Source organism: Mobula birostris, chromosome 2, assembly GCF_030028105.1.
Source record: "Mobula birostris isolate sMobBir1 chromosome 2, sMobBir1.hap1, whole genome shotgun sequence".
NCBI classification, from domain to species: domain Eukaryota; kingdom Metazoa; phylum Chordata; class Chondrichthyes; order Myliobatiformes; family Myliobatidae; genus Mobula; species Mobula birostris.
In genome coordinates, this window is record NC_092371.1 from 219,317,146 (window position 1) to 219,337,668 (window position 20,523).

General features: G+C 40.3%; 1 protein-coding gene across 4 annotated transcripts in view; it reads left to right on the forward strand.

Annotated features, from left to right (window-relative positions):
• LOC140194082 (protein eva-1 homolog A-like) overlaps positions 1–20,523 on the forward strand; it is a 309,431-nt gene that overhangs the window by 281,391 nt on the left and 7,517 nt on the right. For 2 of the 4 annotated variants that reach the window (XM_072251496.1, XM_072251499.1), the window contains 2 exons: positions 6,698–6,862; positions 14,051–14,209. In XM_072251496.1, coding sequence (XP_072107597.1) covers positions 6,698–6,862; positions 14,051–14,209 — 324 coding nt within the window. Of the gene's footprint in view, positions 1–6,697; positions 6,863–11,021; positions 11,101–14,050; positions 14,210–20,523 lie in introns of those variants that run through there. The other 2 variants (XM_072251498.1, XM_072251497.1) reach the window with 2 other exon arrangements.

The window sequence follows — 20,523 nt, forward strand, 5'->3', positions numbered from 1 at the left end:
TACCTTTTAGTACTAGGTTCTTAAAGATGGATTTTAAATGTATTTCAAAAAGCAATTAAATAGCTATTTGTTTAATATGTAATCAACTTGATCTGAATACCCAATAGTATGTGATAAATTTGCTGATTTCTTTTGGGTCTTACTCCTTTTTAAGCTGAAGGGAAATGATTTTTGTGGGGAAAGAGAGATTCAAAACAATCCTTTTGCCGACAAATTTGATTCCATTGTCAGGATGTGGACAGCACAAGGACATCCAGTTCAGTTGTACATTGATATAAAATAGTGACTTGGTTACACTTTTGAGGTAATTCAATCCAATAAAATCAGCAGAGAGTTTTGATCTGAAATTTGTACTGACATCTGACACGTCAAGAAGCAACTAATATTTATAATTGATGTTTGTTGCTTTAATCTTCCACAATGAACCTGTTAGATTTCAAAATTATGATCAAAATAATTAATACCCAATTCTGTTTGAATGATCGGTGCTTTCAGTGTCTATAACTTTACCACATTTTTACCACATAGACATCTAAAATGAGGTTTTACTGCAAAATAAGCTGGTCGCAGTATTCTGATCAGAATAAAGCCATACTCTGGATGTTCATGCAACACACACAAAACGCTGGAGGAACTCAGCAGGCCAGGCAGCATCTAGGAAAGGAGTACAGTCAATGTTTTGGGCCGACAACCTTCTGAAAGTTCCGAAGTGTTTCAAAGTGTGTGTTGCTCGGATTTACAACAACCGCAAATTTTCTCTTGTTTGTTCTGGATGTTCGTTGAGGTTTAAAGCACACAAAATGCTAGGGGATCTCAGCAGGTCAGGCTGCATCTATGGAAATGAATAAGTAGTTGACAATTTGGGTCGAGACCCTTCTTCAGGACTGGAAAGGAAAGGGGAAAATGCCAGAATAAGAAGGTGGGGGAAGGAAAAAAGGGTTAGTTAGAAGATAATAATTGAAGCCAGGTTAGTGGGAAAGGTAAAGAGCTGAAGAAGTAGGTTTCTAACAGAAGGAGGGGCACCATGGGGAGATGATAGGCAGATGAGGAGAAAAGGTAAGAGAGCAGAGTGGGGAATAGAAGAAGGGGAAGGGAAAACATGTTTTATACCAGAAGGAGAGATCGATGTTCATGTTCATCAGTTTGGAGGCTATCTAAATGGAATATGAGGTGTTGCTCCTCCACCCTGACAGTGGCCTCATTGTGGCAAAAGAGGAGGGCATGGACCAACGTGTTGGAACGGAAATGTGAATAGGATTTATAAGTGTGGGCCACTGGGAAATTGTGCTTTTGGTGGATGGAGCAAAGGTGCTCAACAAAGCGGTCCCCAATTTACACTGGGTCTCACCAATGTAGGGGAGGCCACTTTGAGAGCATCAGTTACAATAGACGGCCCCCAACTGATTCACAGGTGAAGTGTTGCCTCACCTGCAAGGACTGTTTGGGGCCTTTGGTGGAGGTAAATGGGCAACCGTAGCGTTTCCTCCAGCATTTTGTATGTGTAGCTCAAGATTTCAAAGGTTCAAAGGTACATTTATTATCACGGTATGTATGCAGTATACAACTCTGAGATTTGTCTTCTCCAGATAGCCACAAAACAAAGAAAACCATGGAAGTGTCACGTGATTGGCAACAATGAATTATCAATTGAGGCAGGTTTCATAAAAACAAACAAACATTTATTAAACTCTGCTCAACAAATAGCGAAAAGTATTCAAACGACTAACATAACTGGAAGTTAACTGCTATACAGCAACTCTGGAACAGTTCTCAAAAGGGTAAATGCGAAAACAGTTCTTAAAGTGGTAAATTTGAACCCAGTCTTAAAATGTTAACTTCGAAAGTCCAAGTGATATACACAGTCAATAAGGAGAGACTTCTCTGGAAATGGATTTCTTCGAAGACGTGACTTTACTGCTGGTTCTCCAAAGGATCCACGATGAAGGAAATAATACGGCTTAAAGGAACTGAGCTTTTCCTGGCGGGTGAACACTGCACAACTTTCCCGCTCTTGCAGGAGTTATCTCAGATATAGGTCACTATATTATGAACGAATCCTCAATAAGGTCGATCCTTTATAAAGCCGACAAACGACTCCCACTTTATTCCGATCCTTCAGGTTCCCATCCTTTAATAAAGTCTTCACTCTCCAATACTACTGAAAAGGGGAAATTATAGATGTAACACACAAACCTGGCAGCAATTGGCGAAACTGCCAGCACCAATCTTTGCACCTTAAAATAAAAAGGAAAACTCCGTTTTAAAACGAAGCTGCGCCATGACAAATACGTGGCATAACGGAGTAACTGACGAACTAACACAAAAATAAACTGAAAACTAACTGCGTCACACCAGAGGTCTCCTTTATACCTGTTGAGAACAGGTCATCATGTGACCTCACACTGGTGGGAAAATTACACCATGTGACCTCCGCAAGACCATTACATCATGCTCATAAGACAGTCACAAGATACCCACGGGGTATGTAACAAAAGAAAGACATTACCCCACCCCCCACAAAAAAGAACTATCTCAAATGGCAACATGATCATCAGCCCCTCTCCACACAAAAAGAACAAAACTCACAAACAGCAACATGATGCAGAATCCCTTGTGTTTGTTATTTCTGTAAGCTAGTGGTTTCTTGTTGATCCAAATCAAGGTATGCCTTGACTTGCTTTTTAAATGGAATGTGCGCAGAGTTACCCATAAATTAAAAAAAATAATTTTGGTTAGAAACACAATGTATGGTTTTTAAAATAAAGAGGACCCAAAAGGCTTCCGATCCTTCATAATCATAAACATTCAATTATGCATTGCTTATAAGAGCAAAGAGGTCCTTCTGCAGCTGTACAGGGCCCTGGTGAGACCACACCTGGAGTACTGTGTGCAGTTTTCGTCTCCAAATTTGAGGAAGGACATTCTTGCTATTGAGGGAGTGCAGCGTAGGTTCACAAGGTTAATTCCCGGGATGGCGTGACTGTCATATGTCGAAAGATTGGAGTGACTGGGCTTGTATACTCTGGAACTTAGAAGGCTGAGAGGGGATCTTATTGAAACATATAAGATTATTAAGGGATTGGACACGCTGCAGGCAGGAAGCATGTTCCTGCTGATGGGTGAGTCCAGAACCAGAGGCCACAGCTTAAGAATAAGGGGTAGGCCATTTAGAACGGAGTTGAGGAAAAACTTTTTCACCCAGAGAGTGGTGGATGTATGGAATGCTCTGCCCCAGAAGGCTGTGGAGGCCAAGTCTTGGGATGCTTTCAAAAAAGAGATGGATAGAGTTCTTAAAGATAGCGGAATCAAAGGTTATGGGGATAAGGCAGGAACTGGATACTGATTGTGGATGATCAGCCATGATCACAGTGAATGGTGGTGCTGGCTCGAAGGGCCGAATGGCCTACCCCTGCACCTATTGTCTATTGTCTTATTAATTTAATCTGTTTATCATCAACTCGAACAATTAAGATAAACAGAAAACAACAAAAATGAAGGATGTGAAGAGCTGGATCCCTGTTTTTCAAAATGATAAATGAAAGTTAGAAATAAATCCATTTCAATTTTGGATTTTTTTTGTTTAAAATTAGGAAAAAATACACCATTCTGATGTTTTGTTTACTCTTAATTGTTAACTGTTTCTACTGGAATTTACTTTGAAGTGATACTGTTTTTCATCTACATTTCCATGAAAAGAGTAGTGGTTGCATTGAGAGCATACTGCAGCATTTTAGTGCCAATTTTGATATTTGAAGTGTCTTAAGGGTCATGGAATTACGGTGCTGGAGTTGCATAACGTAGAGATTGATCCTTCAGCCCGACACATATTTGTACTACTCTAATCTCATTTGCTTGAATTAGGTCTATATTCTTATAGGCTTGTCATGACTATCTACACCATTTATGCTTCTGTCAGGTTACCAGTTCACTTCACGCCAGGGAAAGTAAGCACAAACTATCCAAAAAAAGTTGCTGGTGAACGCAGCAGGCCAGGCAGCATCTCTAGGAAGAGTTGCAGTCGATGCTGCCTGGCCTGCTGCGTTCACCAGCAACTTTTATGTGTGTTGCTTGAATTTCCTGCATCTGCAGAATTCCTGTTGTTTGCGTTTTTAAACAAACTATCCAATCTCCCTCCATAACTAAATTCCTCCAATAGGGTAACATCCTTATGACTATCCTCTTCTTTCTTTCCAGACCAACTACTTCCTTAGTCTAGTGTGATAGAGCGGCCTGACCCCAGTTTTGTAAAATTGCAGCTTATCATCCTAAATTTTACTGTATATACTGTGTCCCAAAACTATGAACACAAACACTCCACATTCCTTCCTCACCACTCTATTTGTGTTGCAGCTTTAAGGAACTGTGGACTTGAACCCTGGGGTCCGTCTGTTCATCAATATTCCTTTGTGCTCCACCATTTAGCTCTATTTGTCTTCCCAATATGCATCACTTCATACTTACTGGGATGACGTGCCATCCTCCAAATCTCTGCCTGACTTTCCATTTGACCTGTATGCTGCTGTAGCTTTAGATGACGTTTCTCACTATCCACACCACAACCAAATGTTTGTGTTATTTGCAAACTTGCTAGCCATTCTTCCTGCATTCACATCCAATCATTACAAACCAACAGGGGGTCCTGGCACCAATCCACGTAGCACAGCATTGGCTGCGTACTTCCAAACATGAATGCAATCGCCTACCAAAATAACCTTCCATCTTTTATCATCAATCCAATTTCCAAACTATTTTTCCAGCTCATCTTGGATCCATGGGCCTTCTGGTCCAGCCTACCTGTGGGGTGCTGGTCAAGTGCAGTCCCTAAGTCTATACAGACAATATCCCTGCCATCACTTTTCTAGGTTAACGAATGTTGGTTTTAAAGTTGAGTCCTTTTCATATATGGACAATTGCAGTTCTGACAAAACTAATCTGAGATCATGGAATTGGGTTGAGTATGAGAAAAGTTGCAGGTGAAGCAATTAATGATATTAGTGTAAAAAAGAGTTGTGTGGTCTAATTTTCTACCTCTTTCCCACTATTTTAATTTATCAGGGCTGTTTCTCTGAATCTGCACTCGTGACTTGGGGTTCTGATTGATGGCACTGAATTTTAGCTTGTTTGCCTTCTATTTATTTTAAAACCAAAACAATGACAAATGAGCTGTATAACTGATGCACTGCACAACTGAAAATGATCCATGAGGCCTGCTTGATGGCAGGTCTCCACAGACTATACCCTTGAATTCCTGGTGAACTGAAAAGGCTGTAACAGTTGTGCTGCTCAGTTCTCCCATCTGGCCAGATTAAGCCATAGCAACAGCTGGTGGACTGTGAGGTAGGTAGTGGAAGAATGCCACAGAGCCTGGCACCAACAGAAAGATATAGAAACTGGTAACACACATCAAAGTTGCTGGTGAACACAGCAGGCCAGGCAGCATCTCTAGGAAGAGATACAGTCGACGTTTCAGGCCGAGACCCTTTGTCAGGACTAACTGAAAGAAGAGCTAGTAAGAGATTTGAAAGTGGGAGGGGGAGGGGGAGATCTGAAATGGTAGGAGAAGACAGGAGGGGGAGGGATGGAGCCAAGAGCTGGACAGGTGATAGGCAAAAGGGATATGAGAGGATCATGGGACAGGAGGTCTAGGGAGAAAGAAAAGGGGGAGAGAGGAAGCCCAGAGGATGGGCAAGGGGTATAGTCAGAGGGACAGAGAGAGAAAAAGGAGAGAGAGAGAAAGAATGTGTGTATATAAATAAATAACGGATGGGGTACGAGGGGGAGGTGGGGCATTAGTGGAAGTTTGAGAAGTCAATGTTCATGCCCATGACTTCTTAAACTTCCGCTAATGTCCCAACTCTCCTTGTACCCCATCCATTATTTATTTATTTATATACACACATTCTCTTACTCTCTCTCTTTTTCTCCCTCTGTCCCTCTCACTATACCCTTTGCCCATCCTCTGTGCTTCCCCCCCCCCCTTTTCTTTCTCCCTGGGCCTCCTGTCCCATGATCCTCTCATATCCCTTTTGCCAATCACCTGTCCAGCTCTTGGCTCCATCCCTCCCCCTCCTGTCTTCTCCTATAATTTCAGATCTCCCCTTCCCCCTCCCACTTTCAAATCTCTTACTATCTCTTCTTTCAGTTAGTCCTGACGAAGGGTCTCGGCCCGAAACGTCGACTGTACTTCTTCCTAGAGATGCTGCCTGGCCTGCTGCGTTCACCAGCAACTTTGATGTGTGTTGCTTGAAATTCCAGCATCTGCAGATTTCCTCGTGTTTGTGTTTTTATATAGAAACTGGTATATGGCATATGGATAACTGACTTGGTACTGACATAATACATTTTCCCCCTTGCAGTATTTATCTGCTGGAAGTCAATGGGCAATCAACTGTCTCAAACAGCATTTATACAGATGGTAAACTAGCATGTTCACCATTCATCTGCCATAATCAATAGTGATAAATTTTCTGATATCCTCTAATTAGTGTTGAAAGATACAGTATTGATTTACTTGAAACTGACATTACTCTTGTGAGTTAATGCCACTTGTTAGCTTGCTCATGTAGTAATTTAGCAGACTTAGCAAAACCTGGTCTGAAAAATGCCAGGATATATATAACGGAGAATGATATTTAGATTCAATTTACGGTTTCTAAATCTTTGCACTGAGTCTCATGCTGTTTACTTTGCTTTGCAGTGCCTAAAAAATTGCTGGATGAAACCAACCCCAAGACAACTCACTATAAAGGGATTCAGCAGCTCAGTTTTCCACCACACCACAAGCCTTATGATCGTAATATTGTAGGAGATGGTGTTTTTCCCCATGATGCATTTCCTTTCATAACAGAGGCAACTCTGCCAGGTACGTTCATTTGCACTATTTTATAAAGTGATTGCAGTGGAGGACTGACTATCTTTAGACAGCATTCTTTTTACAGTTAACACTTATTTACAACTTTACTACTTTTGACTGGAGGGCAACTCTGTACAAAGAGCCAGAAAATAGAAAAATCTCAAAATATTGAGCTGCTGAGGGAGTATCTGCAGAGGGAGATCAGTTAATGTTTCAGTTTAATCTTCACCAGACAAATTATGGTGAAATATTGTCAGCCTATAAGGTTAACTGTTTTACTCTCCATGTGTGGTACATGAACTGAATATTTACAATATTTTGCATTCTTATTTCTCATTTTCATCATCTGCAGATTTTTATTTAGATCAAAAACGTCCTCTCTTCATGTAAGTAGAGTTCTATGCTACAATTTCACCCCAATAGCAAGTTTATTTATTAATCTTAGGGAGCTGCATTTATGCAAGGATCAAAAAGGAATCCCTTGAAGGCATATTAATAAGTATATTTTTTCAAGATAAATAGCTTGAACTTTAAAACTTGTACGTGCATCCTAGATTTCATTTGGCTGTGTAACAGCTCTGGTAAAATTATCAAACTCAAGCTCCTCCTTTTTTGGGACAGGTAGCAATCCTGGGTCCTGGGGGCAGATATGTCTCTACTAAAGTAGGTGTAAGGCACTCCTTCCCTCTGCTAACCTGCAGGCCACCCTTGGGCAAGGTGTAGCACCTACTTAGCCCCCAAATCAGGGTCACGGGAGGAGGTGGTGGATGGTCATATGAGCAGCTGGTACATATCACAAGTTCTGATTATGCAACCACTGACACAAGGCAGACAATCTCTGAGGATTATTGATAATGACCGGGATCACTCATCTTGTAATGACATTACCCAGAAAAAGGAAATTGCAAACCGCTTTGGCAGAAAAATTTGCCCAGAACAATCATGGTCATGGAAAGACCTTGATTGCCACATCATACAACATGGCACATATCAATGAACAATCTTCATGTAAAATTTTAATGTAAGCATTGAAAGAAAAATGGACAACTCAAGGAGGTAGATTTAGTATTTAATATAAAAATATGCTTACTTCATCCCTTTTCTCAGTAGACATAGCACAGAAGAAAAGACTTAATGTCAGAAGATTAAATATTCATGAAGGCCATAGAGGACAGGGCATATATAAAACAAGAGTTGAATATTCTGTTGTGAAATATGCATATGTGGAAAAGCTATCACTGGAACTGTTGTTCCTTTGCCAGATTTTCAGAATAAAATTTTCCCTTGGGAATTACCATTTTGGAGACAGAATGAGATATTTTATGAAAAACTTAAATGGAGATAAAAGAATGTACAGTGGAAATCTTTTGCATAACGTGAGGCTGAAAACTTGAGTACAGGAAATAAGTCTTTATAAAAATTGGAAAGTAGGCAGAGTTTAAGACACTACTAAGAATGTCGAGTAACAAGAGAATATAAATTATGTGCACTTTACAAATGAGACTGGGAGTGCTAGGGTTAAAGATAATGAACAGGTTGTGCAGAAAGATTTAGTTGTCATTTGATGTAACATTTATTAGTATTTTATAATTAAATAGCAAAGCTTAGAAAAGCTGGGGGAGCAGAGAAATAGAGCTGGATGGAGCATCTGAATGACTCAGCAAAGTCAAGTAGCTGTCAAGAAGCAGTGAGTCTGTAGAAGGACTTAGACAGATTGGGAGAATGGACAAAGAAGGGGCAGATGGAAGATAGTGCAGGGAAGTGCATGGCCATGCACCTTGGCAGAAGGAATAAAGGTGTGGACTGTTTTCTAAATAGGGAGAAGATTTAAAAAATCAGAGTTGTAAAGGGACCTGGGAGTCCTTGTGCAGGATTCCTTAAAGATTCATCATCATCATCATCAGGTGCCGTGCCCAGTTTGAGCTTTGACTGCCATGGCCCACACTCTCCTGTTTTGGATCAAGTGGATCAAGTCATTGGTATTCATTTCGAGTTCTCTGGCTGCTGTATCCATCATCATTTGTCTTTGTCTTCCTCTTGCTTTCTTCCCTTCAATCTTTCCCATAATTACCGTGCATTCTAACTCCTCTTTCCTAATCACATGTCCAATGAAGTTACGTTGCCTTTTCATGATCTCATACATTATTTCTCTTTTTGTGCTTGCTCTGTTCATGACATCCTCGTTAGATATTCGTTTCATCCGTGATATTCTTTGCATCCTCCTCAAAAACCACATCTCTGCTGCTTCAATTCGTTTCTTCATGTTACTAGATATCGTCCAACATTCTGATCCATATAACATAACTGGATAAACGTAACATTTCAGTGCTCTGAGGCAGGTTGTCATGCCCAGTTTAGTGTTGGTCAGTATACTCTTCATTCTCGTAAAGGTGTCTTTTGCCATCCCTATTCTTCTTTTGATGTTCATGTCGCACCTGCCATCTGATGTCACCCAGCTTCCTAAGTAGCAAAAGTTCTGTACTTGTTTTATGTCCTCCCCGTTTATTTTCAGTCTGCAGATAGGATTCTCCTTCTTTTTGGATCTCACCATACATTCTGTCTTTTTGCGATTGATAGATGGACCCTGCAGATTAAGCTGGTGGTAAGGAAGGCAAGTGCAATGTTAGTGTTCAGTTTGAGAGGACTAGAATACAAATGCAAAGGTGTAATGCTGAGGCTTTATAGCCATTGTTCAGACCATTCTTGGAACTTTGTGAGCAGTTTTGAGCCCCTCATCTAAGAAATGATGTGTTGGCATTGTAGTGGGACCAGAGGAGATTCATGGGAATGGTCCCAGGAATGAAAGGGTTAACATACAAGGAGCTTTTGATGGCTCTGTGCCTATACTTGCTGGAGCTTAGAGGAATTGGGGGGGGGGGGAGGAATCTCATTGGAACCTATCGGACATTGAAGAGCCTAGTTAGAGTGGATGTGGAGGGGATGTTTCTTATAATGGGGGAGTCCAGGACCAGAGGACACAGCTTCAGAATTTTGGGATGTTGATTTAGAACAGAGGTGAAGAAAAAAATTCTTTAGCCATGGGGTATTGAGTCTGTGGAATTCATTGCCCTAGACAGCTGTGCAGGCCAAGTCGTTGGGTATATTTAAAGCGGAGTCTGAAAGGTTCTTGATTAATCATGGTTTCTAAGGTTTCGGGGAGAAGGCTGGAGAATGGGGTTGAGAAGGATAATAAATCAGCCATGGTGGAATGGCAAAGCATTCTCGATGGGCCAAATGGCCTAATTCTGCTCCTCTGTCTTATGTTCAGTCTAGTAAAATTACAGAGGTAGCTTCTATTATAATAAGCTAAATAACTATGACAGAAATAGTTGAAATGAAAATACATGCATAAGTCTATTTCTGAAAGCTACTGAAGTTTAAGTTATCTATTGCTTCCAAAATCCTAACATAGCTCATGACTGTAATGATTCTCTAATTTAGCTCTACTTTATAAACTTCCTTTCCTCATTAGAGTGATTTTGTCTTAAAAGTCCTCCAAACATTTTTAATGGTTTAATTTAACATGGTGCAATTCTCATCATTGCCATTGATTCTCCTTTCAATCTACTCTGTGTTACCATTTGTAAGCAATGAATGTTATCATCAAGGTTCCCATGCGCCTTTATCTCCAGTTCTATAGTTATTTATGTTAAAGCCACCTGCACTCATTATCCAGACTTATCCTCAGCTCTGGAAATGACTCATTCCACACAAGTCATTACTCTATGAACTAAAACCCCACACAGTCTCCGCAACTCATACTCATCTCACAATAGAACTGACTCATCTGTTTTTGTCTCCACACCCTTCAGTGAGAAGGCAGGGGCATTATTTCTCTCAGTTCTTCAAAGCCACAATTTCTATAAATCATTGATCATGAATGCAAATTACCTGTAATTTTGTTTCTGTCATTGTGGGCTTCCACTCCTTTATAGGATGAAATTATATGATAGAATTCTACATAGGTAGATGAAGGAAGAACTTTTTTTAAATAAGTGAAATATTACAGATGATGCAAGTAAGAAATAAACGTGGAATATACTGTAAGTACTCAGCCAGCAAGAGACCACGTAAAGAGGGGAATCCAGTTATCTGAACAATTTTAGTTCATTGTAATTGTTCTGGTGAAGGCTATTCACCCTAAATATTAACTGTTCTCTCTCTGCAGATGTGTCCTGAGCAGCTCAATATTTCTAGGATTTTCTGTTTTCATGGATCTCTGCGGAGTTATTTGACAGCTACAATTAGTTAAGTCATAAATAAATTCTTAATAACAATTTTAAAGGCCACATTTGTGTTAACCCACGACGTTCTCTTTACAGTTGTGTCATTAGTTTAAGGAAATAAGAAATAGGAGCAGGAGTAGGCCATCTGGCCCATTGGATCTGCCCCGCCATTCAATAAGATCATGGCTGATTTGTCCATAAACTCAATTCCATCTACCTTCCTTTTCCCCATAACCCTTAATTCCCCTACTATGCAAAAATCTATCTAACTGTATCCTAAATATATTTAGTGAAGAGGCCTCAACTGCTCCCCTGGGCAGAGAATTCCACAGATTCACCACTCACTGGGAGAAACAGTTTCTTGTCATTTCTGTCCTAAATCTTCTCCCCTGAATCTTGAGGTATTGTCCCCTAGTTCTAGTCTCACCTACCAATGGAAACAACTTTCCTACTTCTATCATATCTATCCCTTTCAAAATTTTGTATGTTTCTATAAGATCCCTTCTCATTCTTCTGAACTCCAAAGAGTATAGTCCCAGGTGACTGAATCTCTCCTCATAGGGTAACCCCTTCCTCCCTGGAATCAATCTGCTGAACCTCTTCTGCACTGCCTCCAAAGCCAGTATATCCTTCCTCAAGTATGGAGACCAGAACTGCACACAGTACTCCAGGTGCGGCCTCACCAGTACCCTGTATAGTTGCAGCATAACCTCCCTGCTCTTGAATTCAATCCCTCTAGCAATGAAGGCCAACATTCCATTTGCCTTCTTAATAACCTGTTGTACCTGCAAGCCAACTTTTTGTGATTCATGCACATGCACGCCCAAGTCCCTCTGCACAACAGCATGCTTCAATCTTTCACCATTTAAATAATAATCTGCTCTTCTATTATTCCTTCCAAAGTGGATGATCTCGCATTTACCAACATTGTATTCCATCTGCCAGACCTTGGCCCACTCGCTTAACCTATCTATATCCCTCTGCAGACTCTCCACATCCTCTGTACAATTTGCTTTTCCACTGTTTAGTGTCATCAGCAAATTTTGCTACACTACACTCAGTCCCCTCTTCCAAATCATCAATGTAAATGGTAAACAGCTGCGGGCCCAGCACTGACCCCCGTGGCACCCCCGTCACCACTGACTGCCAACCGGAGAAACACCCATTTATACCAACTCTCTGCCTTCTATTGGTTAACCAATCCACTATCCATGCCAATATACTTCCTCTGACTCCATGCATCCGTATCTTACTTATATGTCTCTTGTGTGGCACCCTATCGAACGCTTTCTGGAAATCCAAATATACGACATCCACCTGTTTCCCTCTATCCACTTCACTCATTATGTCTTCAAAGAACTCCAGTAAGTTTGTCAAACAGGACCTGCCCTTTCTGAATCCATGCTGTGTCTGTCTAATGGAACCACTCCTTTCTAAATGTTTCGCTATTTCTTCCTTAATGACAGTTTCAAGCATTTTCCCAACTACAGATGTTAAGCTAACTGGCCTATAGTTGCCCGTCTTTTGCCTACATCATTTTTTAAAAAGTGGCGAGACATTTGCTGTCTTCCAATCCACCGGGACCTGCCCAGAGTCGAGGGAGTTTTAGTAAATGATTACTAAAGTGTCTACTATGACCTCCGCCAATTCCCTCAGCACCCCAGGATGCATCCCATCAGGACCAGGGGACTTATCTACCTTCTGGCCCTCTAGCTCGCTCATCACTATCTCTTTAGTGACAGAGATTTTATCGAGGTCCTCACCTCCCATTTCATCCACAACATCCTTCTTTGGCATATGAGACGTGTCCTCCACCGTGAAGACCAACACAAAATAGTTGTTCAATGCCTCAGCCATTTCCTTAACCCTGCTTGGTATCATAGCTGAGATTGGTCCAACTAATGAAATGGACCCAACTGTGGAAATTCTTCATCCCACTCCAGCCTATGATGTGCACACCAGCCTACACCACTGTGCAGGTTGATAGGTAAAGACGCCAAAGGTTACGGGGAGAAAGTAGGAGAGATGAAAGATAAATCAGCCATGATTGAATGATGACTCGATGGGCTGAATGGCCTAATTCTGTTCCTATAGTCCGCCCCTGTACAGATAAATAGATAAAGCATGACTGAGTTTACTTTGGTGCTTTATCTTAAGGTCTAATTTCTGGTTCTATTCTCACATTCACCACGTGAGGATGTCGGAAAATTCACAGATTTTTTTATTATCAAAATAAACTTTATTCATAGTAAAAAATAATTCCAAGAATAGACCATGCAATACTTTTTCATTCTTTATATTCATAGTCAATGCTTTCTGTACTGTTCTTTTACATTCCTATATATCAGTAGCACTGCAGATATTGGGCAGAATTGTATTTAATCTTATGCACATCTAAAATGGAGAAAAGGCTTTTGTTCAGATGTTTTGTAACAACTGAATGAAAGGCAACTTAAAAGAGAACAGATTTTACTAGATAACTTAATTCGAGTAAATTAAAATTTAACAGCTCGAGGTGAAGACTGGCCAGAGTCTGATTAAAAACCTTAATTTTTTGATAATGCAAGCATTGGCAAACCTAAGCGAATTTAAATTATTAACATTACTTATCTACAACTGGTGAGAGGAAGTTGTATCTCGTCCTAGCTAAATAGAATAAACGATCCTTTGAAGGTAGTAATAAAATCCAATAACTCCACCTTTTACATCTGGAGCATTGGGAAACAGTGGTTTAACGTGTTTGGTCTAAAGTCTAAGAAAAGTTACTCTTATGCTGTGGAGTCACATGGTGGAATGCAGCCCTCTTGCACACCAGCTATATAATCTTGACTTTTGTTCCAAAATGTTTTAAAATTGTTTGAAATGTCAGAGAATCGAGACTTCACATGAATTAGAGTTTTATAGGATTTGGAGAACAGTGTACTATGTACAGAAGGATTTCTGACCTTGAAATTTATCAACACTTATGCAGAAGAAAAGAAGAAAGGAAGATCAGCTTCTAATTACCCGATGGACACTAAACTTCCTATTCCACTGGATGAGAGTAATAAACAGCTTCTGGAAACAAGGGGCATTCGGACTAAGATGGCATTATTAAGCAACATTCTGGAAACCTATTCCTATATCGTAGGTAGGCCAATACTTACCATTTCATTTTGTCATACTCTGTAAGAAAATTTGTAGTAGTAATGGCTAAAGATTTTGTTGAGTTTCGAATTGAACCTTTAGTAAAAGGAGCAACTCAAAGCAGACCACAAATAAGAGTTAGGAAAGTGCATATCTAACAAATAAGATTAATGAAGGGCTTTAGTGGAGGCAATTTTTGATAGACTCATGAATGCTTAAAAGTCTTTGTTGAGGTGCTTCTATTTAGCTCTGCAAGACAGGTGTGAAACAGTGGCAGACAGTCGAAAGTGAGCAGAGTTGTGGAGGTGGAAAGAGATGCGCTTTGTGCTGGAAAGGTATGGAGTTAGGAAGCAGATTAGTGATGAACTCATTTATGAAGTTGTGAATGATTTGTTTTAGGTGGGACGGAGGGAGGTTGCTGTCAATGGCAAGGGAAAATGCATTAACAATATGTTATACTAAAAGTTGATTTTTTTTGAGGAATAATGACCATTTTCAAAAACTTGGCTATAATGTTAAATATTTTATATAGTAGTAGATTTAAGACGAGAGATGGAGATACCAGGTACCACTGAAGCTGTTGTACGGCAATGCTCCATTTCATGAATCTCAGAAGGGTCTCAATGCAGTCTGTTGAATGTTCACTATTTAGTTATTAGCAGAATGGAAATGGATATTATGAAATAAAATGTGAGAAGAGTGAAGTGATAACATAGCAGAAGTAATTCTATTTTTCAACACACAAGCCTGACTACGTTGAATCTGGCTTGTGCCTCCTTTCACCCAACACATCAGATCTGGGATTGCACTTGCTTTTTCCATCTGTGCAACTCCTGAGCCATCTAGAACTAGAACTAGGAGACATTGCCTCAAGATTCAGGGGAGAAGATTTAGGATGGAGATGAGGGGAAACTGTTTTTCCCAGAGAGTGGTGAATCTGTGGAATTCTCTGCCCAGGGAAGCAGTTCAGGCTTCTTCACTAAATATATTTAAGATACAGTTAGATAGATTTTTACATAGTAGGGGAATTAAGGGTTATGGGGAAAAGGCAGGTAGATGGAGCTGAGTTTACGGACAGATCAGCTGTGATCTTATTGAATGGTGGGGCAGGCTCGATGGGCCGGATGGCCTACTCCTGCTCCTATTTCTTATGTTCTTATGTTCATCTGTGACCAATGATCCGGCTACAGGCAGTGGAATTTGCACTAAAAACTGTCCTGATCTGACGGTCGTGCTGTCAAAAGATCTTTTCCCAGAGTGTTTTTATTTATCTCTAAATGAGAATCTAAACATTAAATATAATTAAAAACACAAATTTTGGGAAAAAAATTTAAGCATAGAACACAGAATATAGAAATCTACAGCATGTTACAGGCCCTCCAGCCCACAATGTTGTACCAACCATGTAACCTACTCTAGAAACTGCCTAGAATTTTCCTAGTGCATAGCCCTCTATTTTTCTAAGCTCTTGTACCTATCTAAGAGGCTCTTAAAAGACCCTATTGTATCCACTTCCACCACTGCTGCCGGCAGAGCATTCCATGCACCCATCTCTCTCTGGGTGAAAAACTTACCCCTAACATCCCCTTGGTACGTATTTCCAAGGACCTTAAAACTATGCCCCCTTGTGTTAGCCATTTCAGCCCTGGGAAAAAGCCTCTGGCTGTCCACATGTTCAATGCCCCTCATCATCTTACACAACTCTATCAGGTCACCTCTCATCCTCTGATGCTTCAAGGAGAAAAACCCAAGTTCACTCAACCTATTTTCATAAGATACACCCTCCAATCCAGGCAACATCCTTGTAAATCTCCTCTGCACTCTCTCTATAGTATCCACATCCTCCCTGTAGTGCGGTGTTCAGAAGTGAACACAGTACTCCAAGTGGTGTCTGACCATAGCTGTAACATTACCTCATGGCTCTTGAGCTCAATCCAATGGTTGATGAATGGCAACACACCATATGCATTCTTAACAACACTGTCAACCTGCACATCAGCTTTGAGTCTCCTGTGGACACAGGCCCCAAGAACTCTCTGACCCTCCGCTCTGCCAAGAGTTTTACCATTAATATTTAAAAACTTTTTTGCGAAGGTGAACAATCCCATTGAAATAGTCGAAGCTGCTCTATGTGCAATTGCCATAACTGGCAAGAAGCTGAGAAGGTATTTGCAAGTCATCCCAGCTCAGTAACTCCCACATCATCGCTGGATGCAGTGTGGGGTAGAGCTGCAGTTCACACATGAATGCTCCTCACGTGCTCCGTACTTCTATCATAGTCTGTACTCTGGCATAGCAGAGTGCAGGTATGCAAGTCCAGAATATACTGACACACACATTGGCAGCTGACTGATGGTTTTCAGCAGAACCACAGCGCGTTACTGTTCACAACCAGACCCATTAACTTGCTTCTGAAGGCAGGAGTTGCCAGAAGGTCATTTTATGAGTGCTTATCTTCTGACTAGATTTAAGCAATACATGCAAGATTTATCAGTGTCTCTTCTGGTGATTGGAGCAGGTGTTACCTACATCATGGGGTACCGCAAGGCTCAGTGCTGGGACCCCAGTTGTTTACAATATATATTAATGACTTGGATGAGGGAATTAAATGCAGCATCTCCAAGTTTGCGGATGACATGAAGCTGGGCGGCAGTGTTAGCTGTGAGGAGGATGCTAAGACGATGCAGGGTGACTTGGATAGGTTGGGTGAGTGGGCAAATTCATGGCAGATGCAATTTAATGTGGATAAATGTGAAGTTATCCACTTTGGTGGCAAAAATAGGAAAACAGATTATTATCTGAATGGTGGCCGATTAGGAAAAGGGGAGGTGCAACGAGACCTGGGTGTCATTATACACCAGTCATTGAAAGTGGGCATGCAGGTACAGCAGGCGGTGAAAAAGGCGAATGGTATGCTGGCATTTATAGCGAGAGGATTCGAGTACAGGAGCAGGGAGGTACTACTGCAGTTGTACAAGGCCTTGGTGAGACCACACCTGGAGTATTGTGTGCAGTTTTGGTCCCCTAATCTGAGGAAAGACATCCTTGCCATAGAGGGAGTACAGAGAAGGTTCACCAGATTGATTCCTGGGATGGCAGGACTTTCATATGAAGAAAGACTGGATGAACTGGGCTTGTACTCGTTGGAATTTAGAAGATTGAGGGGGGGATCTGATTGAAACGTATAAAATCCTAAAGGGATTGGACAGGCTAGATGCAAGAAGATTGTTCCCAATGTTGGGGAAGTCCAGAACGAGGGGTCACAGTTTGAGGATAAAGGGGAAGCCTTTTAGGACTGAGATTAGGAAAAACTTCTTCACACAGAGAGTGCTGAATCTGTGGAATTCTCTGCCACAGGAAACAGTTGAGGCCAGTTCATTGGCTATATTTAAGAGGGATATGGCCCTTGTGGCTACGGGGGTCAGGGGGTATGGAGGGAAGGCTGGTGCAGGGTTCTGAGTTGGATGATCAGCCATGATCATAATAAATGGTGGTGCAGGCTCAAAGGGCCGAATGGCCTACTCCTGCACCTATTTTCTATGTTTCTATGTTTCTATGAAATTAACTTCATCATGACCTTGCATCTTATTGTCTACCCCCACTACAGATTCACTGTTATAGACACATATATTCTGCTTTATATTATTGTTTTCCTTTGTACTACCTCAGCATGTAGACACAAGGAAATGATCTGTATGGGTGGCATGCAAAAAAGTTTTTTGCCGTAGCTCACTATATCAAAGTTCAAAGTAAAATTTATGATCATAGTACATACATGTTATCACATACAACTCAGAGATTCTGTTACCTGCAGGCATACTCAGCAAATCTGTAGAATAGTAACTGTAACAGGATCAATGAAAGAGTGAATAGAGCATAGAAGACAACAATCTGTGCAAATGCAAATATAAGTAAATAGCAATAAATAAGGAGAGCGTGAAATAACAGGGTACTCATTCCTTAAAGGAAGATCAACGGTTGTGGGAACATCTCAATAGATGAGTATATGTGACAACAATAAAAAAAACACCATCTGTACTTAAATCTCAACACAGATTTGAAAAACAGCTAGTAATGGGTGAGAAAGCATACTGTAGGCTTTTATGCATCTCATTGGTGAAGAAGGACCTGAATCCACTAAGTACAGTCCTTTCCTCCTCACAGTGTCAGAAAGTCTGTGCTTGACAGTTCAGCAAATACTTACCCTTTGCCCAAACTACAAGCTTGAAGGTCAGTTTAGGTGGCAACTTCCAAGAGTTCGTACAGATATGCTGTTGTAGTGGGCTTGATTGGGACAGATGTCAGAGGAGAGCTGAAGGGAATACCCTAAGTGTTTGTGTTTTGGAAATCCTATTAAAGCCTCTGACCCCTGTGAATTTGATCACTAAAAGCCCACAGTAGTTTGTTTGTTACTGATCCTTTCCTTTGAAAGCTTGGTGCCGGATATAGTGACCAGTCCTTCCTTCTCCATCTCTTGAAAAGCCACATTGATAAACCTGCCCCTAGGACCTGAGGGTTTAATTGAAATCACAAAAGCCTGTTGGTGAGAGCAATTTATAACAGGGCCGTTGTGCATTTAATCCATAAATGTTGCATAATAAGCTAAGGCTCATTCTATATTCAAACAACATTTAATAATTGAACTTCCTCATTTTATGCATTTGAAGCCTTTGTTAGTTCACAAACTGATTGCATCAAAATATTTCTTGGTGGATATTTAACAGTGTATACTCACTTTTTTTTATCTCTGTAAGAGTAAACCATCAAATTGGTAGCATTTGTCATGAATATTGAACTTTCTTTTTTGGGGTACATGTATGATATACTCCACTTAGAAAAGTTACATCAAACCACAACCAATTAGGTCATTGAGCAGCTAATTTCCAGTCAAGATGGCGCAAGTGAACAACAATTCCTTGGGTGACATCTTCCAGATAGTCAATTATTTCAGTTTTTCTACATCTTCTACATATTCTTTTTATCTTAATTTTGTTTTTGAAGAGGAGCCACTGGGTCCTGATGCTCTCAGAGATGTTATCAAAATTCTGAGAGTTATGGATTGGACGATAGTTGTTACCAGCTTCTTTTGGTTCTATGTTTTGCTGCCGATTGATGGGCTGAGGGTTTGGGTGATCTGTTAGTTTTTGTGGAGGGAGAGGTTGGGGGGGCTTGGTGTTTGTGAGTTTTTGTTTCTTTTTCTTTTTGTGTGGAGGAGAATTGTTGTCTTTCTTTGAGCTACTATGTTTTTCTGTATTTTATGGCTATCTGAAGAAGACAAATCTCAGAGTTGTATTCTGCATACATACTGTACAACAATTTGAAGGGCACTAAATTTCGTGTTTCTTTTGATTTCTTTGGTCAAAAAAATCATACATTTAAAAATAAACACGTGTAAATGTTTGTGTTTTAATATAATTTAGCAAGCATGTGAATAACTCTGACAAAAATATCAGCTTTAAGTCCAGTACCTTAGAGTTATTAAACTTCATTTAACCTGAGACACATAAATACGGTTCACCATACTTCATAGGAAACATAGAATACTCACTGGTGTCTAATTCAACTGGTTGATAAGAGTAAGGTTGATAAATTTTCACATGGAGGTAATTAAATCCTGGCAAAGCTTTTGGAGACCCGAGAGATAACTTGTCTAAGTAGGCATAGTGTAAGCATTAACCCCACAAGATATGCCTGGAACACATTTGAACTTTGAATGTAGATGTTTGTCTTGCTAATGAAGCAAATTTAATTGGAGATGAAATTGCTCACAGAAAAGATCACTCATGCTTTAAGTCTGCTTAAGTTCTGTAAATATAAATTTACTGTGGAGAGATATTTGCTAATTGAAATAAATGAATATATTTCCTGACCATCAATTTTAGCATTCTCTGATTCTTAAAGATCACAGCGGGCTACAGGCTAAAGAATAAATTTAAGGCAGTTAAATATTAACAAGGCAGCATGGCAAGATGCTTAGCTACAAAAGAAGAATTTCCTTTTGATTGATGAATTATTGTGTGTGTTAAATATTAACTACTATAAATAATGAAACTAAAGCTTATCTGGGGAAGCCTATCCTATCACTTAGGTTACCAGTGATTTAAATGAAAGGAAAATTTGAAAATACTCACAACAACAGTGGGTCAATAAATTTGTCAACAAGAGTGACAACATGAGCTTTGGTGAATGGCAGAATAAGTAAAAGTGTTATCTGACCAACAACGTGAAGGGCACACAAGCTGTTGGCAAACATACAAAGGTTGGCGCCAATGGCAGTTCACTGCTAAGAAGGATAGTGTGACATTTGAACCGTTAAGA